Consider the following 25,510-nt stretch of genomic DNA (forward strand, 5'->3'; position numbering starts at 1 on the left):
CCAATAACTCACCCCCAACCTTTAGGCAGATTTGGGAATATTGGAAATTACCACTCAAACAGGTTCATCAGCATGCAGGGTGGTTCCAACACAGTACACCATAATGATTATGGGATTATCAATTCATTAATCCTTACAGCCCATTAGATCTTTTGATTGTTTAACAGCTTGATCCATTGGTTTAAAAGTATGTTTATGACAATGTTAATTTTAATGTAAGTACTTATAAGATCATGGATTGGAAGCATCTCCTTAGAAGAGGCATTCCTCCCTCCTGTGCCCATAGGGAAGAAAGTTTCTTCCAAGACAGAACCTGCACATATAAGCTTCATCTAAATAGAGAAAGACCTTCTCCTTGTTCTCAGATTTAATTAATTACATCTATTTAATCACATGTTGTTTATTAAGACATATAGATATATAGTTTTTAGATACAGATGGGCAGCCCAATCCTAAGGGGGGGGGGGGTTGCGATGGCGGCCGAGAAAGGCACTGCTACATTGCCTCATCAGAGGCTTCCTGGCTGCCAAAAAGAAATTTAACTTCTTTTTTTTTTAAAAAAAAAAGGAAAATGCCCCCATAGACTTCAACAGGGCTACGACACCGAAAAAGATGTCACGCCGAGAAGGGGCGTTCCTGAAGCGAAAGGGATTAGGAAACTGCCTAGAGGCAGCTCTGCCTCCAGGAATGCTGGGACCACTTCCCAGGACACCAACATGGGAACGTGTAGTGTTGTCCTGTCACTGGCATGAATGCCACCTGTGATGGCGTAAGTGCCCCTTATCATGGATTAAATGGGCACTTACGCCGGCATAGGGTCATGCCAGCTCCTAAGGAGCTTCTCCCTTCCCGACTTACACAGATAGTGCTGATTTACAGCGCATTCCTGTGAGGAATGCCTGTGCCGGGCTTAGGAGGCAACCCAGCGGAATTGCCCCCTAAGGAGGTTTCGGCACTGCCGAAACCTCTACCTGGTGCAAAAAAAACGTGCAACCCTCATAGGATTGCATGGGAGATACGCCAGCAAAAAGCTGGCATATCTCAACAAAAAAAGGGGGAGTTCCTGAGCCGTTTCGGCTCAGGAGGCCGACTGACATCGTCCCCGACCCCTGGCCAGCGGCAGAACGCCTGGGGAACGCCTCCTGGGGCACAGTTACACCCCGGGAATGCCTCCCGGCTCGCTGCTGCGGCCTGTGCCGGTGGCCAGAGGCAGGCTGCGGCAGTGGCCGGTCCCAGCGCTGCCGCGGTGGTGGCCGGGGACTGGTGTCCAAGCCTTCACGCCGGCACTGGGCCACTCACGCCGGCGTGCGACTTCGGGGTGCCGGCAGTGTGGGCCCCTGCGCCGGCGGAGGCCTTTGTCGGCCTCCTAAGGCCTTTGGGTCGAGCTGCTGGCACAGCTCAGGAATGGGCTGTTAGGCCACTACTTAACGTATCATTTGCTTACTTGGTCTGCAGATGATAACTGACAGCTGAATGAATGAACTGCCTACACTGTAAAGTATCATAGCTAACTGGTGTTTCGGCAACATGTCCGTGGTGTTAGACAGGAAATGGCTTGTTCACATATGCAAGCCACTGCTTGATGGTGTAATCATCAAATGATGTGTGTTTCGCAATCAAAAAAAGATAAAGGCTGAAAGCAGTTTCTCCAGGCCACGGTGTAAAGGTGCATGATCTTGCATGCATTGTCTGAGGGATGAAAGCAGACAATTAACTTGGCTTTATTGCTGGTGTGGTTTTATCTTACAGCACGTTGTCTGGGAAGCTAAACTCAGCTCATCTTGTCCAATCTTGGGTTCTTCATAGTTATACAAAAACCCACCCCAGTTCAATCCAAAATTGTCCCAAATGCCAAACGGGAAGCACTTGTCGATTGCAGGCTTACAGAAATAGGAAGCACATTACGGTCTCTGTATTAACAATGTTTGCAATAAAATTAAGGTGTTCAAAATTTAATAGAGTGAAGTAAATCCAAAGTAGATGGTATTATGTTGTTTTCAGAACACAGCCTTTACCGAGGACTTCTTTCATTAACGTTGCCAAGCCTGGCAATCAGTGGGAGACTGGGTGGGGCGGTGACATGGAGGGGCCATCAGCAATGGCTTCCAGAGAAAACCAGGAAAGGACATCACACCTGTCTAGGAGTCATCAAAAACTCTATGATAAATCCTAGAGAGGGCTGACATCACTTCTGGGAAAACCAAAAAGTGATGCCAACCCTTTCAAGGAATCTCAGACATTCTTAGGGAGACAGAATGTCACTTGCAGGGTTTCTTAAAAGTGACACCATGCTGTTGCTGACAGCAATTAAAAAATAATAATAATTTCTCCTGCTGTCTGCTAGAGTGCCCACTCCAGTGGGCACATGGCAATGCTAACTTCCATTCTGTTGACAACTGCATAGATTTCATTCTTGTTTGTAGATTTTGCAAGGACCAATACGGCAGTTCAACTTTTTCTATAGATTTGGATTTCCCTTTACTCCCTATTCCAGACAGAAGGATATACAGTGACAGGAAACTATTCTCTTGCTGGCAGAAATAGGAACTACGGAGTGCCTTAAACTGAGACAGACGAATTGTCTGTCTTCTGTCTGCCTTGATCAGCAGTTGTTCTCCAAGGGATCCAGGCTTTACCCAGCCCTGCTACCTGAAACCTAGATGTTCTGAGGACAGGGTTTCTATGGTATAGCTTTATCCCCACAATGGAAAGGCAGGGGTGAGAGAGCCCCACTTGCTAAAATTCCACTTGTTGTGCATCTGCTGCAGTGCTATTAGCCTGCCCACATAATAAAATAAATATATAGCATTAACAATAAGAACATAAGAACATAAGAAAAGCCCTGCTGGTTCAGACCAAGGCCCATCAAGTTCAACAGTCTGTTCACATAGTGGCAAAGCAGGTGCCTCTAGAAAGCCAACAAACAAAGCCAACAAACTACTGCAGAGAGTTATCCTGCCTGTATTCCACAGCACCTCATATAATTGGCATGCTCCTCTGAGACTGGACAGCATAGGTATGTATCATGACTAGTATCCATTTTGACTAGTGGCCATGGATAGCCCTCTCCTCCATGAACATGTCCACTCCCTTCTTAAAGCCTTCCAAGCTGGCAGCCATCACCACATCCTGGGGCAGGGAGTTCCATAGTTTGTCAGGATGCCAGAATCACACTTCAGAGTGGCCAGGGAATCCCATCTTGGATGAAGGTGAAGGGCTATGCAGGTAGCAACAGTCTTCATTCTCAATGGCTAGGACCTCCAGGAGGGTTGAACCTCATCCCAGTGGTGCCCCAGAGCACATCATAAGAACATAAGAAAGGCCATGTTGGATCAGAGCAAGGTCCATCAGGTCAAGCAGTCTGTTCACACAGTAGCCAACCAGTTACCTCTAGGAAGCCCGCAAGCAAGACGACTGCAGCAGCATTATCCTGCCTGTGTTTCACAGCACCTAATATAATGGGCATGCTCATATGAACATAAGAGCCCTGCTGCATCAAACCAAGGCCCATCAAGTCCAGCAGTCTGTTCACAGAGTGGACAACCAGGAGCCTCTAGGAAGCCCACAAACAAGAAAACTGTAGCTGCATTATCCTGCCTGTGTTCCAAAGCATCTAATATAATAGGCATGCTCCTCTGATCCTGGAGAGAATAGGTATGCATCATGACTAGTATCCATTTTGACTAGTGGCATGGATAGCCCTCTCCTTCATGAACATGTCCACTCCCACAATTTAACTATGCATTAAACCAATGACCTGCATGCATTCCCTAAGGATCTTTCCGACATCATACATCCCACCCATCGCAATGACAAGCAAACACTCCGAGGTCATCATCACTTACTCTTCCGACCATCAGTAGAAAAGGAAGCCAGCAGCATTGTCTATTAAAAACGCCAAAGTCTAAATTCTCCATTCTTTTTCTTACCCATATCAGACATCTCTGGCACTGTAACAATGTATGGCCCATCTGTGAACGTTGGAGCGTTGTCATTGATGTCTTGAACTTTGATAATGAACTCTGATTCAGGCTCCAGCGGCTTGTTTGTCCTTCTGTCAATAGCCTGGGCATGCAACACATAGTGCGTCTTCTTCTCTCGATCTAGGCTTTTGGTCGAATGGATGTCCCCCGTAGTGTCGTCAATAATAAATATAGTCCCAGCCCCTTCTCCGGTAAGGATGTATTTGACTGATCCATCACCTTTGTCGGAATTGGAGTGCAGCTGTAAAATGCAGAGATGTAATAAGCAATATAATACTTCAATGTGATATAACTTTGTCTGTTCTGTTAAGCAACATCTGTATGCTAATATGAATACAGCTAAAGAAAAAGGATGTTCAAATGTCAGCAGAACAAGCCAACCTAATCTAAAGCAAGCTTTAATTTAGTCAAAGGTAACAAATACAGTTTGCTTGACAGTACTAATTCTTTGCCTTAGTCTGGGAAGTAAGGGATTAAAAATGTCTAGATCAAATCAAAAGATCTCCAACTACTATCATAAGCAACGGCAGTTGGGTTTATCTGTACATACAATCAAGGCTGAAGGATAAAAAGACCCATAACAGGTTCAGAGCAGTTCTGAGGGACTCATAACTGGCTCAAGGAAACAATTCATTGAGTTTAACCCTTCCACCATTCCACATCTCCAAGCTGCCCTCACTCTTAATGAATCTGGCACAGGCCACAACAGGGAAATTTTCAAGTCACTGTATGATACCCATATTCCACCAGAAGGATTAACTGAAGATTTGGAGGCAGGAGATTTAGACTTTGTAAGAACCCCGGAGGGAAAGATGTAACTTTCACACTCAAAGCCACCTCTTTGGTCAAAACAGCCACAAGGCTTATTTTGTAGTGTTAAGGTTTGTTCTTAAGTAGAGGGAAGATCCAATGTCCTACATCATGTCTAGACTGGCCCTCAAAGCAATGGGAAAATCACAGCTACTTCCTCGGTTTACGTCATCCAGCCACCAGCAGTTTCCTATTCCTAACCCTGTTTACTTTACTGTCTATTCTATGCGAAGCCCTGGGTTAAGTTTCTTGATAGGCTACTAGTGGGTACAAACCTCCACTCTGAAATGAGACAATCATATTCTTGTTGTCTGACTCCAATGAGAATAAATCTCCTAGAACATCATTGTTTGCTCTGGCAGCAAAGAAAATAAGGGTTAAGATAGATAGCTCTAGAGCAGAATTCCATAAATGATGATGATGAAAAAGAGTTGTTTTTATATGCTGACTTTCTCTACCACTTAAGGAAGAATCAAACAGGCTTACAATCACCTTCCCTTCCCCTCCCCACAACGGACACCCTGTGAGGTAGGTGGGGCTGAGAGTGTGTGACTAGCCAAAAGAAACCCAGCTGGCTTCATGTGTAGAAGTACGGAAACAAATCCAGTTCATGAGCTTAGCCTCCGCTGCTAATATGGAGGAGTGGGGAATCAAACCTGGTTCTCCAGATCAGAGTCCACCACTCCAAACCACCGCTCTTAACCACACCACACTGGTTCTCCAGTTGGTTTTGGTGGTTTATATAAATGTTAATCCTTCCAGATTTTATTTTCCTATATATTTTTCTTTTGTTTATAATGTGCTACTCTGTGGATGATGTTTTGTGAAGGCCTATGACCACATACAAATCAATTTTACTTACTTACTATTCCTAACCCTAACGGCAATGCCTATCTACCGTTTTGAATGGTTTACTCATACTGAAAGTCCCACTTAATGGAAAACCAGTATAGGGTTAAAAAAAATAAAAACCTTGTGCAGAAAATAGAATAGCTTATATTTGTAAAACCTGACCATATCTTGTCATCAAATGTATTTTTTACACTCCAGTTGTAAAGCAGCTGCTGAAGTCAAGTGCCTGAGGCACCTCGGCTCTTTCCCCATGATAAGCTTTGCTACTATGAAATGTTCTGGGTTTTTGCTCATGGATTTCTAAGGATGGAGTCCTAATGCTAAAAAGAGAGGGTTTTTTTATACAGTTTTAAATTCTCAACCCATTCTCTGAACCACATGGTTAATATTTTATGCTTCAACAAAGGTTTTTTTTTAAAAAAAATCAATAAAAGTATTTCTATCATCAAGTCCATGCCACAGACATTATTTTTAAATGACTTCACACATTTTCTAACCCTCTTGCTATTATAAATGGGACCACGTGGAGCTCCTGTGAATCTGTTACTGACATTTGGAAGAAAAAGAGGATGGATGGCTTGTAGGGATTCTTTTTGTAAACTTTACATAACTAATTCCGCTTTCATGTTTCCTCTGCAAAACAGACCTATTTCCTACCTCAGTCCTTTTGGAGCAGAGGGATAATTAAAAAACTTCTTCAAATAAGTCTAGCCCCTGACAATTTACTAGAAATGAGATTGAGCAGAGCAAAAAATATGGTTAGTCAACGACTTATAGACATCGAATTGCCGAATGAGAGGCCACTTCTTCCTAGTCTATATAGATCACTAAAGAGTTGGGAAGGATTCTCTTCGGCCCCTTATCTTATGTCCAGGGATGCCCTTGTAAGACAGGAGAAACAGAGAATGTAGGTCAGGTTTTATTCAGATGTGTCTTTTATGAGGAAATGCGCCAGAAATTGATTTTCCCACTTATTAATACAACAGATTTTAGCTCAGAGGTGGAGAAATTGAAATTCTTCTTGTGGGAAGGAGATCGTAATAGACTGTTACAAGTAGCTAAATTATGTTCTGTAGTGATTAAAATTCACTCAGAAAAGGAGGGTAGAGTCAATAATTTTAAATCCTAAATTATTAAAAAAATTGGCCATTTTTTTTAGGGAGAGAATATTTTATCTGGGTTTTTAGTAATTGCTTATTTTCTATTTATAGTTTATTTAAGGTATGTTTGTTCTCTTTTGCTGGCAATCACTGTATCAATAAACTGAACTGATCTTATGTCCATTACTTTTACTAAATTTTGATGGGCTTTTTCAAGAGCTCATTTTAATGCCTTTCTATCCACTTTGCTCAGTGGGCAGTGCCGGATTTACATATAAGCTAAACAAGCTATAGCTTAGGGCCCCACTCTCTTGGGCCCCCCAAAAAAATTTAAAGGAAAAAAAAAAACCTGGATGTACATTTCCAAAATATAAGATAAAAAACAAATAAAATAAAACCTACATTCAGCAACAGTGTTTAATGTTGTGTAGGCTCCTATGATGTAAGTAATGGGCCCCGCCTGCATATTTTGTTATGTGCAAATGGCTTTAGATACCTATTAGGTCCATAAATTACCATATAGCATATATTCAACACAAAAAAACAGCGACAATTTGTTGTTGACAAAGGACAGCTGGACATATAAAGGGCCCCATTACCTTCAATAGCTTAGGGCCTCATCAAACCTAAATCCAACCCTGTCAGTGGGACATTCCACCATTTACCTTTGGAGTCTAAATTGTGTCCCTGTAACTCTGATGTTGAGACAACTACTCATATTTTGTTGTAGATTTTATCAGGATGTCAGGAATCAGCAGATTTTGTCCTTGTTGACCAGAGTTTTTAGGCATTCAGATGATTTTATTATTAATTATTTACTTGAGGACAAAGGTGTCAACATTTCCTACCCAGTGGGAAAGTTTTGTTACAGTCCCACTAGAGTGTGGAGAGCTCTGGTTAGCATAACCAAATTGTAATTCTGCCTATGTATTGATCAATTGTTTATCTGCTGGTCAAATGATAGGGTTGCCAGATCCCTCTTTGCCATCGTTGGAAGGTTTTTGGGGCAGAGCCTGAGGAGGGTGGGGTTTGGGGAGGGGAGGGACTTCAGTGCCATAGAGTCCAATTGCCAAAGCAGCCATTTTCTCCAGGGGAACTTCTCTCTATCAGCTGGAGATCAGTTGTAATAGCAGGAGATCTCCAGCTAGTATCTGGAGGCAGGCAACCCTACAGATATAAAAACATAAAAGTTATCCGATTGCTTCATAACATGTCCACTTCCCAACCAAACTCCATTTTATCGTGACACCATTAATATAAGAAGTGGCTCACTGATGTACTTGGTGGTGGGTGGGAGGATGAAATACATAAATGCATAGGAGAGAAATAAGAAATATTAAGCCCCCAAAATGAAAAAAAAACAGTGTAGTTAACTTTGGCATTTCAACAGTTTCACATGTTTTAAGTGTCCATCAATGTATAGGAAGAATAGCCCATTTACACTTATCAACCAATATTTTTTGCTGGTGTTAAAATATACATTCTGAAGCCAGTTTCAAAAACAAACAAACATGCAACTAATCTCAAATACTTAAGAAGGCCCTTGAGCTTGCGTTTCGCACAGTGTAATCCTTAACAGTCCATCTTCTTAGAAGAGAATAACTCCATTTAAGACTGCACTTTCAGACAGGAATTTCTAAGAGCACTTTTGAAACAGAGGAGACCTTAATTCACAGTGGGTAGCCGTGTTAGTCTGTTTGCAGTAGTCAAAAAGGGCAAGAGTCCAGTAGCACCTTAAAGACTAACAAAAATATTTTCTGGTAGGGTATGAGCTTTCGTGAGCCACAGCTCACTTCTTCAGATCAGAGGAGACCTTAGACATTGTTATGATACATGATCCTATCTGTCCAACCCCCCCCCAAAAAAATAAAAAAATAAAAAAGGGGGGCTATCTCTTTCAGTCCCTGCTCCTGCCAATAGTTTTTGTACCAGTTCACTCAGGAACCTTAACAAGGTACCTAAAGAACTATTTAATTGGCCATCAACTGAATCACATATGTGGCTTTTACGAAAAATGTTATTTCACAACATGCATGCCCAACTTGTAACCCCCTGGGAGTTTTCTAAAGTTCTATGGGGGGGAATGAAAATAACAGCTTCACAGAAAATAAAATATGTGTTGTCCCCTTTTATCAACCGAGAAGTCTTCAATTTCAGACATCTCCAATAACAGTTTGGCTTCAGAATGATTTATGACCACTCTTCAGAATTTAACTGCCCTTTTTCTTTAGCACTTGACTAACTTAGAAAGGAGAAGTGAATCTAGACCCTTATTGTGTTTGGGAAAGTGTTTTTTTTTTTCCCCCTTCTTGGGTCCAATTAGCTGCCTACTTTTATTTCCTTTCATTATCAGGGGATTCGTGAAATAAAACGATTCTTAATGTAATAAAACACACTGAGGTTTTTATAACTGAATCTACAGTTTGTTTGTGTCTTAGCAGAAATTCCTCACCAGGAATGTCTGTACACTAAAACAGGACAAAAGAAATCCACCACAACAGTGCATCAGTATGAAAGGCAGAGATGACCAAATGCTGCAGATGAGTGGGATACTTCCATATCCCTCCTGATAGATCCCCACAGTACACCGTTCAAATCCAAGTTACCCAAGTCATTGAAGGGAAATGCATGTTGGTTTGTTTGTTTTTCTTTTCTTTTGTTGCCAATATTAGAACATAAGACAAGCCCTGCTGGACGTCAAGTCCATCAAGTCCAGACGTTTGTTCACACAGTGGCCAACCAGGTGCCTCTAGGAAGCCCACAAACAAGACGACTGCAGAAGCATTGTTCTGCCTGTGTTCCACAACACCTAATATAATAGATATGTTCCTCTGAGACTGGAGAGAATAGGTGTGCATTATGATGGATAGCCATGGATTGCCTTCTCCTCCATGAAAATGTCCACTCCTCTCTTAAAGTCTTCCAAATTGGCAGCTATCACCACATCCTAGGGCAGGGATCCATAATTTAACTATGTGTCATGTGAAGAAATACTTCCTTTTATCTGTTTTGGATCTCTCACCCTCCAGCTTCAGCAGATGACCCCACATTCTGGTATTCTTCTGTTGCTATTCCGTTGATATGCCTCAATTGAGGGGCTTACAGCAGATACATGTTGAGATATGTACTGGGTTATGAAAATACATATTGCTACGTGTATAACGTTGGATCCTGTGCATGTCTTGTTCTAGCAGAAAGGCTTTCATCCAGTGAAAAGGGTCTTCTCTGGATGCAAGATGCTCTACTGCCTTGGCTGGTGGAATGGATATGCAGGATCTCACCCAGTAAATAAGTACACAATATGCATAAGATATGTATCCAGATGTGCATCACATGTGCACCTAAAATGGCATTCACAGCCATTTGCAGTGGGTCATGAAATTGAATCCATCTACTGTAATGCACTCTGCAGAGATCTTCTCTCAAAGTCAACTCAGTGACTCCAGTTGGTGCAAAACACTGCAGACTGGTTATTATCAGCAGCTAGGGGGAGCATTCCATTGGCTGCCCATCAATCAGCGAGCTCAATGCAAGGGACTGGTTGTCAAATACAAAGCCCCCCGTGGCCTTGGACCCTCATTTCTGCAAGACCACCACTCCACCTTTGTCCTGCTACAACACCTTTGCTTATCTGAGCAGGGCCTTCTACAGGTACCACCCTGCAGGATCACCAACTGTTCATACATATGTATTCTCTGTTGTGGCTCCTATCTTGTCTGATGAGGTCAGGAAGGCTCCCACACTCTTGACATCTTACATTTTAAAAAAGGAAATAGAGCTACATGATAATAGACTGGCCCAGGAAAATGCACTGTGTTACTACTGATGTAATACCATGTTCTGCATTGATCATGCCATGTTTGATACATATGCTTTAGTTCAGCTCCATTTCAAATTTCTGCAATTACTAGTTCTATTAGAAGGAGGAGGAGGAGTTGGTTTTTATATGCCAATTTTCTCTACCTTTTAAGGAGGATCAAACCAGTTTACAATCTCCTTCCCTTCCTCTCCCCACGACCAGGTTTGATTCCTCCAGACAAGTGACTCCAGACTCTAATCTGGAGAACCACATGAAGCCAGCTGGGTGACCTTTCTCAGCTCCACCTACCTCTCAAGATGTCTGTTGTAGGGAGAGGAAAGGAAGGTGATTGTAAGGCACTTTGAGACTCCTTCCTTAAAGGTAGTGAAAATCGGGGTATAAAAACCAACTCCTCCTCCTCTTCCTCTTCTATTTCCTCAGTGCCACTACACATTTTCCCCCCAAATTGCAGGGACAAGGAAGAAACTGCCTGACCTACATGGCGTACCAATATATATGAAAGGAGTACAATGTAAGAGAGAGCCTCCACAGGGATTGATATGAAGTGGCCTTCGAGGTGTCAGGACTTCCACTTGCAGGACAACGTGCTTGGGTCAGAGGGACATCTAGGGAAGAATTTAGCCTGCCAGTTGCATCTCCAAGCAGTTCTGGCCAAAGGAGGGGACCACAGTGAAGCCACCCAGGCCAGACCTCTTAACACAGCCCTCAGTGGGGTCATGGGATAAAGCCAGAGCCCTGGGAAAGCATCCAGTTCAAGTTTCCTCACTTGTGTGGGTCACAAGGGTGCTGTGTGCTCGCTTAAAGCCTGCTGTCGGCTCTCCACCCTTGACAGGACCTGTGTGTTATGCAAGTGACCAGCTACAAAACACACTCTAGTCCTTCAACAGAAAAGAACTGTTACTTGGCTTCTGATATGGAGAGCCCTGATCAGGGACCTCAAGTGTTAACAGACATATCAATTACTATGTGCTCTAGCCCATAGTTTCAAAGCAAAACATTTAAATGTGGAGAAGACAGGCTTTATTTCCATCCCTAAATTCACACATCAGAGATAAGAGCACCCGCTTTGCTCGGAAGATATGAATTAATAACCATAATAAGAGAGAAAACATTTCACACGCGCACACACACCAACTTCATGCTACAGTTTTATGCGCTGAGGCTAATTTCTAATTTCCTCAGAAACCAACCGGAACAAAAAGACATTGACTAGAGTGCAAGTAGGCATGCCGCCATTCAATCCTCTGGGGTTTCAGATATTAATGTAAACAGGTTAATCTGGCTAAAACCGGATTAGTTTTGCAAGACTAAATTCCATCTGAGGCAATTAAATCCCACAGACTGCATTGTGACTGATGTGCACGCTGACATCCCTGCGGAAAGGGCCAGCCCATAATGCAATCTCAACTGGAAGATGGTTGAGAAGTAAATGAGAACCAAGGCACAAAAAAAACATGATTGGCTGAGGGGGGACTCTCCAAGAGCCCACGGGCAGTTACTGGATGGCCATTGTGGTGTAGTGTGGTTAAGATTGGCCAGCGTGTCATCCTACTTCTTCTCAGGCAGACCTAAAGCCAGCATGGTATAGTGGTTAAAAGTGGTGGACTCTAATCTGGAGAACCGGGTTGGTTTCCCCCACTCCTCCACATGAAGCCTGCTGGGTGACCTTGGGCCAGTCACAGTTCTCTTATAGCTCTCTCAGCCTCACCTACCTCAGAAGGTGTCTGTTGTAAGGAGAGGAAGGGAAGGAGATTGCAAGCCGTTTTGATTCTCCTTAAAAGGTAGAGAAAATCAATACATAAAAACCAACTCTTCTTCTTTTCCAATGGAAGGAAACCATTCTGAGATGGAGCTGGGTTCACTGTCACTAATCAAATGTTTCATGTTCACTCCTCTCTTGTTCTGAGAGCCAGCATGGTATAGTGGTTAAGAGCGGCGGTTTGGAGCGGTGGACTCTAATCTGGAGAACAGGGTTGATTCCCTACTCCTCCACGTGAGCGGCGGACTCTATTCTGGGGAACGGGGTTGGTTTCCCCACTCGTACACATGAAGCCAGCTGGGTGACCTTGGGCTAGTCACAGTTCTCTTAGAGCTGTCTCACCTACCTCACAAGGTATCTGTTGTGGGGAGAGGAAAGGAAGCAGACTGTAAGCCAGTTTGATTCTTCTTAAAGGTAGAGAAAATTGGCATATAAAAACCAACTCTTCTTCTCCTTGTTGGTATAGAAGCAGGCCGAGAAATCCAAATGTAGCTCTATCAGGCATTCAACAAACTTCCTATTTTGTTCCCTGCCTGGGACAGCAGACATCTGCTTAAGTATCTGGTAGGTTAAGTATCTTAAGCAGCTCAAGTATCTGGTTGGGTAATCATTCTAGAATGGTAGCAGTGATACTCTGCTGTAGCAATACTAAATAGGTGACCACCAGCTTAAAGACAAACTAGCCCGTCAGAGGGTGCTTTCACACATGCCAAATAATGTACTTTCAATCCATTTTCAATGCACTTTGCAGCTGGATTTTTCGGCATGAAATGACAGAATCTGCTTGCAAACCATCGTTAAAGTGCATTGAAAGCGGATTGAAAATGGATTATTCAGTATGTGTGAAAGCGCCCAGAGTTTACTTCATCAATTGGGTCAGTGGGTCAAAAACCCTATTTCCTTCGGTGAGGCCATTTAGTTAGTTTTGTATCCCGCCCTCACTCCCTGACCAAGGCCGGTCTCAGGGCAGTTCACAGAATGATAATCAATATAATAAATACAATCCAATTTCAATAAAATCATAAAAAACAATTTACAAAATCAACACTTTTACATCATGGTGGAATAACTCCGTCTTGCATAAGAACACAAGAAAGGCATAAGAGAAGCCCTGCTAGATCAGACCAAGGCCCATCAAGTCCAGCAGTCTGTTCAGACAGTGGCCAACCAGGTGCCTCTAGGAAGCCCACAAACTGCAGCAGCATTATCCTGCCTGTGTTCCAAAGCACCTAATATAATAGGCATGCTCCTCTGATCCTGGAGAGAATAGGTATGCATCATGATTAGTATCCACTTTTACTAGTAGCCATGAATTGCCCTCTCCTCCATGAACATGTCCACTCCCCTCTTAAAGCCTTCTAAGCTGGCAGCCATCACCACATCCTGAGGCAGGGAGTTCCACAATTTAACTATGTGTTGCGTGAAGAAATACATCCTTTTATCTGTTTTGTATCTCTCACCCTCCAGATTCAGCAGATGACCCCGTGCTCTAGTATTATGAGAAAGAAAAGCTTCTCCCTGTCCACTCTCTCCACACCATGCATAATTTTATAGACCTCTGTCATGTCTCCCCTTAACCGCCTTCTTTCCAAGCTAAACAACCCTAAGCATTTTAACCGCACCTCATAGGGCAGTTGCTCTAGTCCTGATCATTTTGGTTGCTCTTTTCTGCACCTTCTCAAGCTCGGCAATATCCTTTTTTAGGTGTTGTGAGTAGAACTGTACACTTGCAGGCCCTGTGGAATTCTTTAAGACCCTGCAGGACCCTGATCTCATTAGAAAGGGAGTTCCACCACGCCAGGGGCCCAGGCTGAAAAAGCCCTAGCCCTGGTTGAGGACAGCTGGACACCAGGAGGTTGTTATTTGCAGAATGTAGGGGGGGCATACCAGGAGAGGTGGTCCCACAGATATGAAGGTCCTAGACCGTGTAATGCTTTAAAGGTCAAAAACAGCACCTTGGACCTGATCCCGTATTCCAGCTGGAGCCAGTGTAGTTGATGGAGCACGGGCTGGACACATGCCCTCAGTAAGATCCCTGTAAGGAGCCTTGCTGCGGCATTTTGTACCAGCTGGAGTTTCCAGATCAGTCTCAAGGGCAGCCCTATGTAGAGTGAGTTTCAGTAATCCAGCCTGGAGGTGACTGTCACATGGATCACTGTGGCTAGGTTGGGATGGGAGAGGTAGGGAACTATCTGTCTGGCGGAGATGGAAAAAGGCTGCCTTGGCCACGGTTGTAACCTGAGCCTCCATCCATAAGGAGGCATTAAGTGTCGTGAGTCAGCCTGAACTCTCCTCGGAAGAAGAGGAGGAAGGAGTGGAAGCAGGGTGATACACCGGTGGAAGTCTTACCAGGGCGACTGGACCATAGGTCTGAACCAGCAAAGACGGCAGATGCAGAAGAAGGTGGTACATATTGGGAAGGAGCAGAGGAACAGAGAAGGTTATCACCTCCAGACTCGCCCAGCCCAGTTAGCCGTCAAAGATCAAAGGTTCGGCTCAGTTTGCAGGAGAGGCGTCGCAGCGCGAGATTGCAGGCAATCGGTCGTAGGTGTTTGCAGGAGCCAACACCAGCGAGTGATGCAGAACAGCTGGTCCGGGAAGGGAGTGAGGAGGAACAGCCATAAATCTTAGGCTGGCCAGTCAGTCAGTGTGGGAACAACTTTGCTAATTACTGCAAGCGCTGCTGCTCGTGCTGAGATCTCTGTGCTCAGTATTATCTCGCGTCGGTGCCAGCTACCAGCTCCTGCCCTTCTGGTATCCCTGCAGAACCTGGGAGGACCGAGCCTAGACCTTGATTCAAAGGAGCTTGTTCCTTGTTTAGAGTGCTGCCTTGGTTACACACTCAATCCGCCCACACTACCGGGAAGAGTAAACCGCGACAGGTTCTGCTCCCCCCAGTACTCTCCATTGCTGGGAGTGGAGTCAGAAGCCAAGCACCTCTGCCTGGTCCCTGCCTGTACGCAACATTAAGGATCATACCCAGACTCTTGACAGCAGGTGCTGTCAGCATCAAGAGCTGGGAGTCGGCACCCACCTCAGAGCTGCCCCGGCCAAGCCACAGGACCTCCGTCTTCAATGGATTCCGTTTCAGCCGGCTTTTCCTCAACTATCCAATCACAGCATCCAAGCACCTGGCAAGTGTGTTTAGCGGCGGCGGATGTGTGGACTGGCAGTGTTTCAGTTGCCTTCTTTTTGCTTTTGCCCCAGAATTTTAACTCTGCTCATTCTAGCTTTAGCGTTGTCCAGGAAGAAACCACAATGTCCCACAAATCAGCTGTTTTTGCCATACCGTTAATCTGAGGGTGTGTGTGGGGGTCATTCACGGCACTGTTTCCGAAAGCACCTGAGACACTAGATGTGCCCAAGCCCCACCAGCCCTTGAAGCAGAAATCCCAGATCTGTGATCTCCGGCCATATGGCAGCCCTGCTGTGGGCTTATCGTCAACAAAAGAAAGGATTAACAGGAAAGGACATGAATTCAGACAGGCAGATTTAGGCCAGCTTCAATCCTTTCGAGAAGTCAGAGTAACAGCCAGGCCATGCAGGCGCATACGTAACAGAATTCAAAATAACATTTCTAACACATGTTGTGAAAGCCAGACAGTGTCAAAGAGCAAAGAGAGAGAAATGTTAAAGTATTCCATGCTGAACAGGATAGATGACCAGCACCAGGAGGGCTTCAACCTAGACCCCAAGGCTAGCAGCTCTTGAGTTAGGGTTGTCATGTCAACCTTCACTACTACCTGGAGATCTCCTGCTATTACAACTGATCTTCAGCCGATAGAAATCAGTTCACCTGGAGAAAATGGCCACTTGGCAATTGGACTCTATGGCATTGAAGTCCCCCCCTCACCAAACCCACCCTCCTCCTCAGGCTCCACCCCAAAAACCTCCCATCAGTGGCAAAGAGGGACCTTGCAACCCTGTCTTGAGTCTTGTTTTGGAAGGCTTCAGAGATGCCTGCTTTCCAGGGCCCAATCTCTGCTGTCCCATAGCACCCCCACCTCAAGATGCTCGCCAAAGAGAGAACAGCACATCTGGAGGAAGAGTTGACTGATGGATCCATGAGATCTAGTCTAGAGGTATGGACGACTGCCCTTCATACTGAGCAACTTGTCTGTAGGAGGAAGGCCACGCCAATTCTGTTGCTCATGGTTCCTGACTCTTCTCCATCTGACCAAGCGTTTTAGAAAAGCCTCTATGGATTCCCAACTTCTGGCTTGACCCTAAACCACACTTCTGCCATGTCATGTAGACTTTCTGCCTATTTCTGATTTTCTGGCTAGCTGACCTTTGACTTGACTTTGTACTCTTCCATCTTGTTTGAAAATGTGGTCCTTTTACCAACAGAACTCTGTGATGTAGTGGTTAAGAGCAGCGGATTCTAATCTGGTGAACCAGGTTGGTTTCCCCACTCCTATACATGAAGCCAGCTGGGTGACCTTGGGCTAGTCATAGTTCTCTCCAAACTCTCTCAGCCCCACCTTCCTCAAAAGGTGCCGGCTGTGGGGGGAGGAATGGAGGTAGTAAGCCGGTTTGATTATCCTCAAAAAGGAAGAGATACCTCTTCTTCTTCTCAGGCCCTGAACCACATTTCTTCCATGTACAAAATTTATGTCAGCCTCTTGCAACAGTAAGGCCTTTACTGTAATTGGAGTTTTCACATCAGCCAATAAGGGGGCTTGGTATAAGCGCCATTGCATATAGCTGTTGATTTCAAAATTAGCAGAGGCTTTTCTGCAGCAGCCCACAGAAATATGGGTATGCCCTACACTTAGGGTTCCCAAACTCCAGGAACTAGCTGGAGATCTCCTGCTGTTACAACTGATCTCCAGCCGATAGAGATCAGTTCACCTGGAGAAAATGGCCGCTTTGACAATTGGACTCTGTGGCATTGAAGTCCCTCCCCTCCTCAAACCCGGCCCCCCTTAGGCTCTGCCCCCAAAACCTCCAGCCAATGGCAAAGAGGTACCTGGCAACCCTACCTCCACTGGGAATATTCATTTGCCTCCTCTACTTCATCCCTCTTCAAACAGGCAAAGTCATTTTGTAACAATGACTGCAGGTTGGGCCTGTTAGGATTTCTGCTGCAAAGCTGCTTTATTTAATCAAATTGTTTTATTATTATTATTATTATTATTATTATTATTATTATTACATTTTTGTGATGTTGATTTTAGTTTCATATAAACAGCAGCATGGGGGGGGGGATACTGCAAATAGGTAGGTAAAATAATGACCCTGTCTGCAACCAACAGGAGACACCAAATCACCACAAAGCCTTCCCACCCCTGGAGCCGCTGAAGAATATTTCATACAGCAATGAAAACTTCTACAAATGCACACAGCTTGCTCGGCTTTATCAAAGATGCTAGTACAAGCAAACTACTGATAATTTTAGCCAAAAAGCTCCCTTGGTTTATAGATCCGAAAACAGAAGCTCAATGCAACATTCTCTCAATTAAAGATGTACAAGTGGGAACCCACAAGGATTTTTGGGGAGCATCTAATTTCCACCTTCTCCATCTTCCTCTCTCCCACCCTTGAAAGCCCCCATAGCCCCTCTCCTTTTCCTGCCTCCTTCTCTCCTTCCTACCCACCAGCCAACCTACCTTTATCTCCCCCCTTCATTTCCCCTCCTTCCCTACTCTATTCCTGGGAAAACTGTGGTCTAGTTGCACAGTGAAGAGCCCCATGGCGCAGTGGTAAGCTGCAGTACTGCAGTCCAAGCTCTGCTAACGACCTGAGTTCGATCCCGACGGAAGTTTCAGGTAGCCGGCTCAAGGTTGACTCAGCCTTCCATCCTTCTGAAGTCAGCAAAATGAGTACCCAGCTTGCTGGGGGTAAAGGGAAGTTTACTGGGGAAGGCACTGCAAACCACCCCATAAACAAAGTCTGCCTAGTAAATGTCGTGATGTGACGTCACTCCATGGGTCAGGAATGACCCGGAGCTTGCACAGGGACTGCCTTTTACTCTCAAAAACCATGCCTGGAATACTGGGAAAACTGTTGGGGTTTCCTAGAAATAGCCACTGAGGGGCATCCATTTCTTAAAGCTATAGGCACTCTTTTTATCATTTTGGGTTTTTTTCATCCTCTCACTGTATTTTTTTTATAGATTTTTCTGCAAACCTGGGGCATTTTTTCAGGTTTGTAGAAAGATCTACCTCGAATTAGATATGCATTGCAGAGGAGGACCAGGGCACTGGCTGTAATCATTAGTGGTGTACTCATCAAAGAACCCCAGAGATCCTTGGAACTTAGTTTCAAAATCACTGAACTTGGACAAGCAAGAGTTTACTGAAAATAGCAATAATAAGATCAGCAAAACACTAGGAAATGTCATGTCCACTGGCACTATCTTTGCATTTGACTCAGGTAGTGCAAGTTCTATTTATCAGTGCAGAGCAAAAAACACATGGATTGTTGGGCTAAATAAATGGGTCAGCAAGCCAGCATTACCAAATGCTGCTCATACAGATGTTCTTGATTGAAGCCAGTTCCCACACACTGATAAAACAGCTGGTTAAAAAAAAGTTAGCTTCCACAGGCAAATCTGAGAAGGCTCCAGTTGCTCCACTTAATTTTCAACCATGTCTAAAGCAACACTAATCCCACAGGAGAATTCAGTTGCAAAAGGATGCTCAGAGTTTCCTCTCAAAAGGCAAAACAAGTAACACAATCATACTTTTCACCAGGGTTCACAATTATCCTTCAGAAAAAAAAATAGAAGCAGAGGTGGGTCTCACCTAAGGTGGGTCTCACCTAAGGAAAGGCATTGGGGAGGGGCTGTGGCTCAGTGGTAGAGCATCTGCTTGACATGAAGAAGGTCCCAGGTTCAATCCCTGGCATATCCAGGGACTAGGCAAGTAGGTGATGTGAAAAACCTCTGCCTGAGACTCTGGAGAGTGGCTGCCAGGCTGAGTAGACAATACTGATTTTGATGGACCAAGGGGGGTCTGATTCAGTATAAAGCAGCTTCATGTGTTCATGTGTTCATTTTCAAAAATCAGGAGCCACCAGTTTTCTATTCCAGATGTGAACACCAACATTCAGGATGGTGATACCCTATTGGAGTGGTGGACTTTGATCTGGAGAACCGGGTTTGATTCCCCACTCCTACACATGAAGCCATCTGGGTGACCTTGGGCTAGTCACACTTTTGCAGCCTCACAGGGTGTCTGTTGTGGGGAGGGGAAGGTGATTATAAGCTGGTTTGATTCTCCCTTAAGTGGTACAGAAAGTCGGCATATAAAAACCAACTCCTCCTTCCCCTCCTCCCCCTTCTTCTTTTTCTTCTTCATACGATACAATAAAATTTTATTGTTTGTGGCCAAAGGCCAACACAATCTGTCATAAAAAACCCAGTCATAAATAATAACATCAAAACAGTCTGACCCAAAAAAGCTAATGATTAAATGCATTACACACCCTGATCAAAAACAGCTTTAGCCTGGATTTTCTTGGCTGCTAAAGCAAAGAGTGACACTTTGTAGGAAACATCAGGATCAGCATCTGAGAGGAGAAAGAGCAGCTTCTCTGGATCTGAAAAAAGATTTAGGCCCTTCAGAAATGCTGCAAAAGATTTAGATCTGGGCTCTATATAAAGAGGACAGAATAAAGTGTAATGCATTAAGTCCTCTGGAACAGCAACTCCACAAATACATAGACAAGAGGCCCAGGTTGTTTGGGAGTCACATCCAGCTAACAAAGCTGTTGGCGTAGTTTGAAACTGGAGTGAGATGAAAGCTATTCTGAGATTGTGGAAGGGGATACTGACCAGGTATGAAGCTCTGACATGATCCCTTTTAAAACTGTTTAAATGATACCCTACTGGCCCCACATCTGGGCACCCATCACGTCAAAATCAGGCAGCAGTCAAATTTCCTAAAACGTCTTCAAGGGCAGCTCTATGTAAATATTATTGATATTGCCTCACATGGTAAAGGAAAGTATTCAAATCTTGGTGGAGGGGATCAAATGAAGATATGCTTTTGAGTTGTCGTCACTTTCCCCAAACGGTAAGATTAACTCCGTTTGCTGAGTGCTGAAGAGCTTCTGACCAGATTTCAAGGACAGGAAGATAATCAGGGGGTGCCAAGACAAATGCAAGTTTAATCAAATGGAACAAGCCTGACTATTAAACATGAATACTTACATAATTCTATTACACTGACAACCTAAAACTGTATGAATTGCCTCGTCGAAACAGATCAAAAACATCTAGGCCAGCCTCTGTCTCAGGTCAATGCCCCTGAGAAGCTCATAAATGAGGGAAAACAAGATTAAGCCATAGGGCTGCCGACACCAGGTTGGGGGATTCCTGAAAATTTGGAGATGGAGCCTGGGGCGGGTGGGATCTCCACAGAATCCACCCTCCAAAGCAGCCATTTTCTCCAGGGGAACTCTCTTGTCTCTCTTGTCTGGAGATCACATGTGATTAGGGATGCCAGCCTCTAGGTGGGACCGGGGGATCCCCCAAAATTACAGCTCATCTCCAGACTACAGAGATCAGTTCCTTTGGAGAAAATGGATGCTTTGGAGCGGGGGCTCTATGGCATTATACCCCACTGAGGTCCCTGTCCTCCCCAGGCTCTATCCCCAAATCTCCAGGAGCTTCCCAACCTCGATCTGGCAAACCTATCCCTCCCTCCTGGCAACCTGCAGGAGCTTCACGGAGATGAGTTCGGGGGAGAGTTTTGGGGGGAGAGTGAGACTTCGCCTCCCCTGGTGCGAAGTCAACCTGAACACACATGAACACATGAAGCTGCAATACATTGAACCAGACCCTTGGTCCATCAAAGTCAGTATTGTCTACTCAGATGGGCAGAGGCTTTCCAGGATCTCAGGCAGGGGTCTTTCACATCACCTACTACCCTAGTCCCTTTAACTGGAGATGCCGGGGATCGAACCTGGGACCTTCTGCATATAGGGTTGCCAGGACCTTCTTCACCACTGGCGGGAAGTTTTTGGGGTGGAGCCTGAAGAGGGTGGTGTTTGGGGAGGGGAGGGTCTTCAATGCCATAGAGTCCAATTGCCAAAGCAGCCATGTTCTCCAGGTGAACTAATCTCTATCGGCTGGAGATCAGTTGTAATAGCAGGAGATCTCCAGCTAGTACCTGGAGGTTTTTCCATGAAAAGTCTATAGCTAAATGAGCGGATTTAATTGAATCCACTCGTTCGGGTATAGAGTTTCATGGGAAAAGTACCTGGAGGTTGACAACCCTATCTGCATACCAAGTATGCTAGTACCTGGAGGTTTTTCCATGAAAAGTCTATAGCCGAATGAGCAGATTTAATTAATCATTCTGGTATAGACTTTTCATGGAAAAAGTACCTGGAGGTTGGCAACCCTATCTGCATACCAAGCAGATGCTGTACCACTGAGACACGGCCCCTCCCCTGGAAGTGATGTCATTGCACTGGGCATGCAGATTGCTCCCCCCTCCCGCATGAGCAGCTGCATGAACTGGCAGGCGATTGCCCATTATTACTAGGCATCTGGGAAACCTACCTCCTGCGAGTGGCTGGGTGGACCTGGCAACCCTACTTGTGATTTTAGGAGATCTCCAGGCCCCATCTTCAGGTTGGCAACACCATAACCTATTTCCACCCAGCATTTGGTAATTTTAGACTAAATAATATCTGAACATGTTTTTATTTTTAGCTTCTGTGGCAAAAGCTACTGACAGACCTATCCTTTATGAATGGGCCTGGCCAAGCATTTTATACTGACACACTGAACATCCCCCACCCCAATCCACCTAATCTGAAACATGTACTACCAGAAGTGCTCTGAAAAAAATAAATACAAAACCAGAAGTGTTAAGATAGTTGATATCCCGTTTAGAAGGCTCCTGAATACACCCACCAAACATTCAGATTTAGCAAAATAAGAACATAAGAAAAGCCCTGCTGGATAATATCAAGTCCAGCAGTCTGTTCACACAGTGGCCAACCAGGTGCCTCTGGGAAGCCCCCAAACAAGACGACAGCAGCAGCATTATCCTGCCTGTGCTCCATGGCACCTAATATAATAGGCATGCTCCAGAGATCTCAGAGCTGCAGGGTCACTTGCTTGCTACAGCAGTCCACCCTACCTCACAGGGTTGTGGGTTTTGATATGATTTTTATACCTCCCTTTCCCAGGAAGGCTGGGCTCAGGGCAGCTTACAAGAAGCAAACAGAAAAATAAACAGGTAAAAATACAAAGGTTGAGGGACTGAATGCTGCCTTGAGTGATTCTTGGGAAGACGAATTTTGCATGCTTTGGAAATCTTGAAGACAGGGAGGTGTAAGAATCTAGGAAATGCCCTGCTTGATCAGTCTCGTGATGCATCTGCCTCAAAAGGACCCAACCTGTGGTTCCTATGAGGTGAATGCTTTCTTCTTCACTCAAGATGCCCAAGCCCGGCTTGCTAGGAAAGGACGGGGTACAAATAAAATAAAAATAAAATAAAAATTACAGCCTGAAAAAAAAAAGAAGAAGAAGTCAGCGCCTCATTACATGTTTTGCATGCAATGTGTAGTGGGGCTTTTGGCGTACTTCTGCCAAAAACACTATGAATTCTCCAGTGTCAAAGCTCAGCAAGTTCTGTTCTCCGCCGAATTGTTACTTTGCAGAAACTCAAATGCCTTCCTTTTTCAACTGATGTAACTGGAAGACTCTAGGAAATCCCTAAAGAGCTGCATTTTGTGCGCCACAGCTAACTGTCGCCTGACCCTTTCCTCCTAGAACAGAGTTTCTGAGTATATGAAACACAGGAAATTAATTACAGACACTTGCAGCATTAGATCTTCCTTCTCTTTTCTGCAAGTTTCAGCTTAGTCTCAAATACTGGAAAGAATGTCATCTATCATCTATGTTTCAGTGATTTTTACCGCCCAGAGAATCCATTAATGAATGTTCCAGCAGAACAGGATTATGTTGCTTCACACTGTAGGACTGTAGAGGTATAATATAAAACTAAGCACCTTAAGTGTTATCGGGCAATTTGATAGGAAAACAGAATGACTGTTTAAAGCCTTAACAACAAGTACTTGATTTTAAGAGAGCTTGAACTGACGTATGTTTTAGAAGATGCCAAACATTAGCGCTGTTTACTTGAGGATGAAATGCTGCCGTCAGTAGTTACAATCAAGTACATGTTTGAAATACATACTGCTTCAGCTATGAGAAAAAGCTTTTTCTATGTTCCAATGTAACAGGCAAAATAAGACTGAGGCATCTTTGGGGATTTTTTTTTAATAAAAGAGGGAAAAGAAGAGTTGGTTTTTTATATGCTGATTTTCTCTGCCTTTTAAGGAGAATCAAACTGGCCTACAATCTTCCCCCAACAGATACCCTCTGAGGTACGTGGGGCTGCGAGATTTCAGAGAGAACTGTGACTAGCTCAAGGCTACCCAGCTGCCTTCATGTGTGGAAGTGGGGAAACCCACCCAGGTCACCAGATTAGAATCCGCCGCTCATGCGGAGGAGTGGGGAATCAAACCCGGTTCTACAGATCAGAGTCCACCACTCTTAACCACTAAACCATGCTGGCAATTGTAACCTGCTGGAGTCAGATCCCAGTTAAGTAAAGACATCCCACTCAGCTCACCAGCTAATCCCTTCGCTTCTCTATATTGTTGGCGTGCTTCGTCAGAGCATGGATTTGGGATAAATGTCTTCTCCCCAGTAAAACCGGGGCTCAGTGTTTCGCTTGCTAGAGTAACTGGGCCGCAGCTGCGAATAAAAACTTTTTCTTGACAACGGTCTTGGGTCTCTCTCTCTCCCCCCACGAATCCCGGTTTTCTGCTACATTCCTTGGTGCCGTGACTCGGATCCGAGGGGGGGAGATGGGGTGTTGGACCCCTCTGGCCCACCTGGCTCGGGTCGCTGGAAGCGGGGTGCCTTTGAGTGACTTCTGGCACCACAACCCTTTTTGGTCGAGAAAGTTACACACAGACACCTTGATCCCGGTCTCGGTTGGGGTGCCGTCTGAACCCAACAGGACCACAAGAACTAGTTCTGCACCTCTGGAGGAAATCACAGAAGTCAGGTGAGAGTCAGAAGGGGTTTTTAGTTCAGTTTCGGAACTCTCCGCTATCAGGGGAAGGGAAGTCTGATCAACTTCCAGGTCCCGCCCTAGTAGAGCCATCAGGTTTGGCCGAAACCGAAGGACCTTAAGTCAGTCGGGAAAAGGGGGGAAGCTTGTGAGCATGCTTGAAAACTGCATGAGTGATTTTGTGTTTTATTGGAGGGGTGGTCTTCGGACTTAACATCCCGGGCAGAGTCGGCGCAGTTTTCCGCAGGGCGACCTCGCAGGGTCACTGACAAAGCCTTGCTTTGTGTGAGAGACTGTTGTGGAACACTTTGCACACACTGCTATACATTTTGGGAGGCTCATAGGTGGAAAAGTTTCCCGAGTGACACCTCACTTGAGTGGGTGTTACACAATTTCTCAAAAGTCTATCAGAATCATCCCGAATGCAACCCGAAGACCCTCCGCATTCTCTGTGAACTGGATTGGGTTGCATTCGAGGTTGGCTGGTCCCCTGAAGGTAGCTTCGACTGGACTCTGGTCCAGCGGGTCTATCAGGAAATCACTGGAGAAGGGCTCCTCCATCTGGACCAGTTTCCGTATATTGATGGGTGGAGTGGCTTTGTTACAAAAAAATTGCCAAAATCTGCTCTCCGAGCTCATGAGAATCAATGCCGCATCATGGTTCTGCAACCTCCGTCCCGCCTGATTAAAAAGTCGACCTCTCCTCCAATTCTCCAAAGCCCACCAGAGGAAGAGCAAGTCCCACCATCATACAATCCCGTTACCCACCATTGCCTCTGCCGCCCCTACCTCCAGGCGCCCACTCCTGGATCAATATCAAGGGTCCCCATAGGGTTGCCAGTTCCCTCTTTGCCACCAGCAGGAGGTTTTTGGGAAGAAGCCTGAGGAGGGCGGGGTTTGGGGAGGGGAGGGACTTCAATGCCATAGACTCCAATTGCCAAAGCAGCCATTTTCTCTAGGTGAACTGATCTCTATTGGCTGGAGATAAGTTGTAATAGCAGGAGATCTCCAGCTAGTACCTGTAGGTTGGAAACCCTATGTCCCCATGATGTTCAACTTGGCATTGCACAGACCAGAAAATAAATGCAAAAGGAAGGAAGGCAACTATGCCATGTTTCTGTTGGCAGGAAACTACTCAG

At 44.9% G+C, this 25,510-nt stretch overlaps 1 protein-coding gene across 1 annotated transcript in view; it reads right to left on the bottom strand.

Moving 5' to 3' along the window:
* CDH18 (cadherin 18) overlaps positions 1–25,510 on the bottom strand; it is a 222,992-nt gene that overhangs the window by 148,236 nt on the left and 49,246 nt on the right. Inside the window, exon 2 of the mRNA XM_056854114.1 lies at positions 3,930–4,224. Coding sequence (XP_056710092.1) covers positions 3,930–4,224 — 295 coding nt within the window. The remainder of the gene's footprint in view (positions 1–3,929; positions 4,225–25,510) is intronic.

The sequence above is a fragment of the Euleptes europaea genome, chromosome 8 (genome assembly GCF_029931775.1).
Source record: "Euleptes europaea isolate rEulEur1 chromosome 8, rEulEur1.hap1, whole genome shotgun sequence".
Lineage (NCBI taxonomy): Eukaryota > Metazoa > Chordata > Lepidosauria > Squamata > Sphaerodactylidae > Euleptes > Euleptes europaea.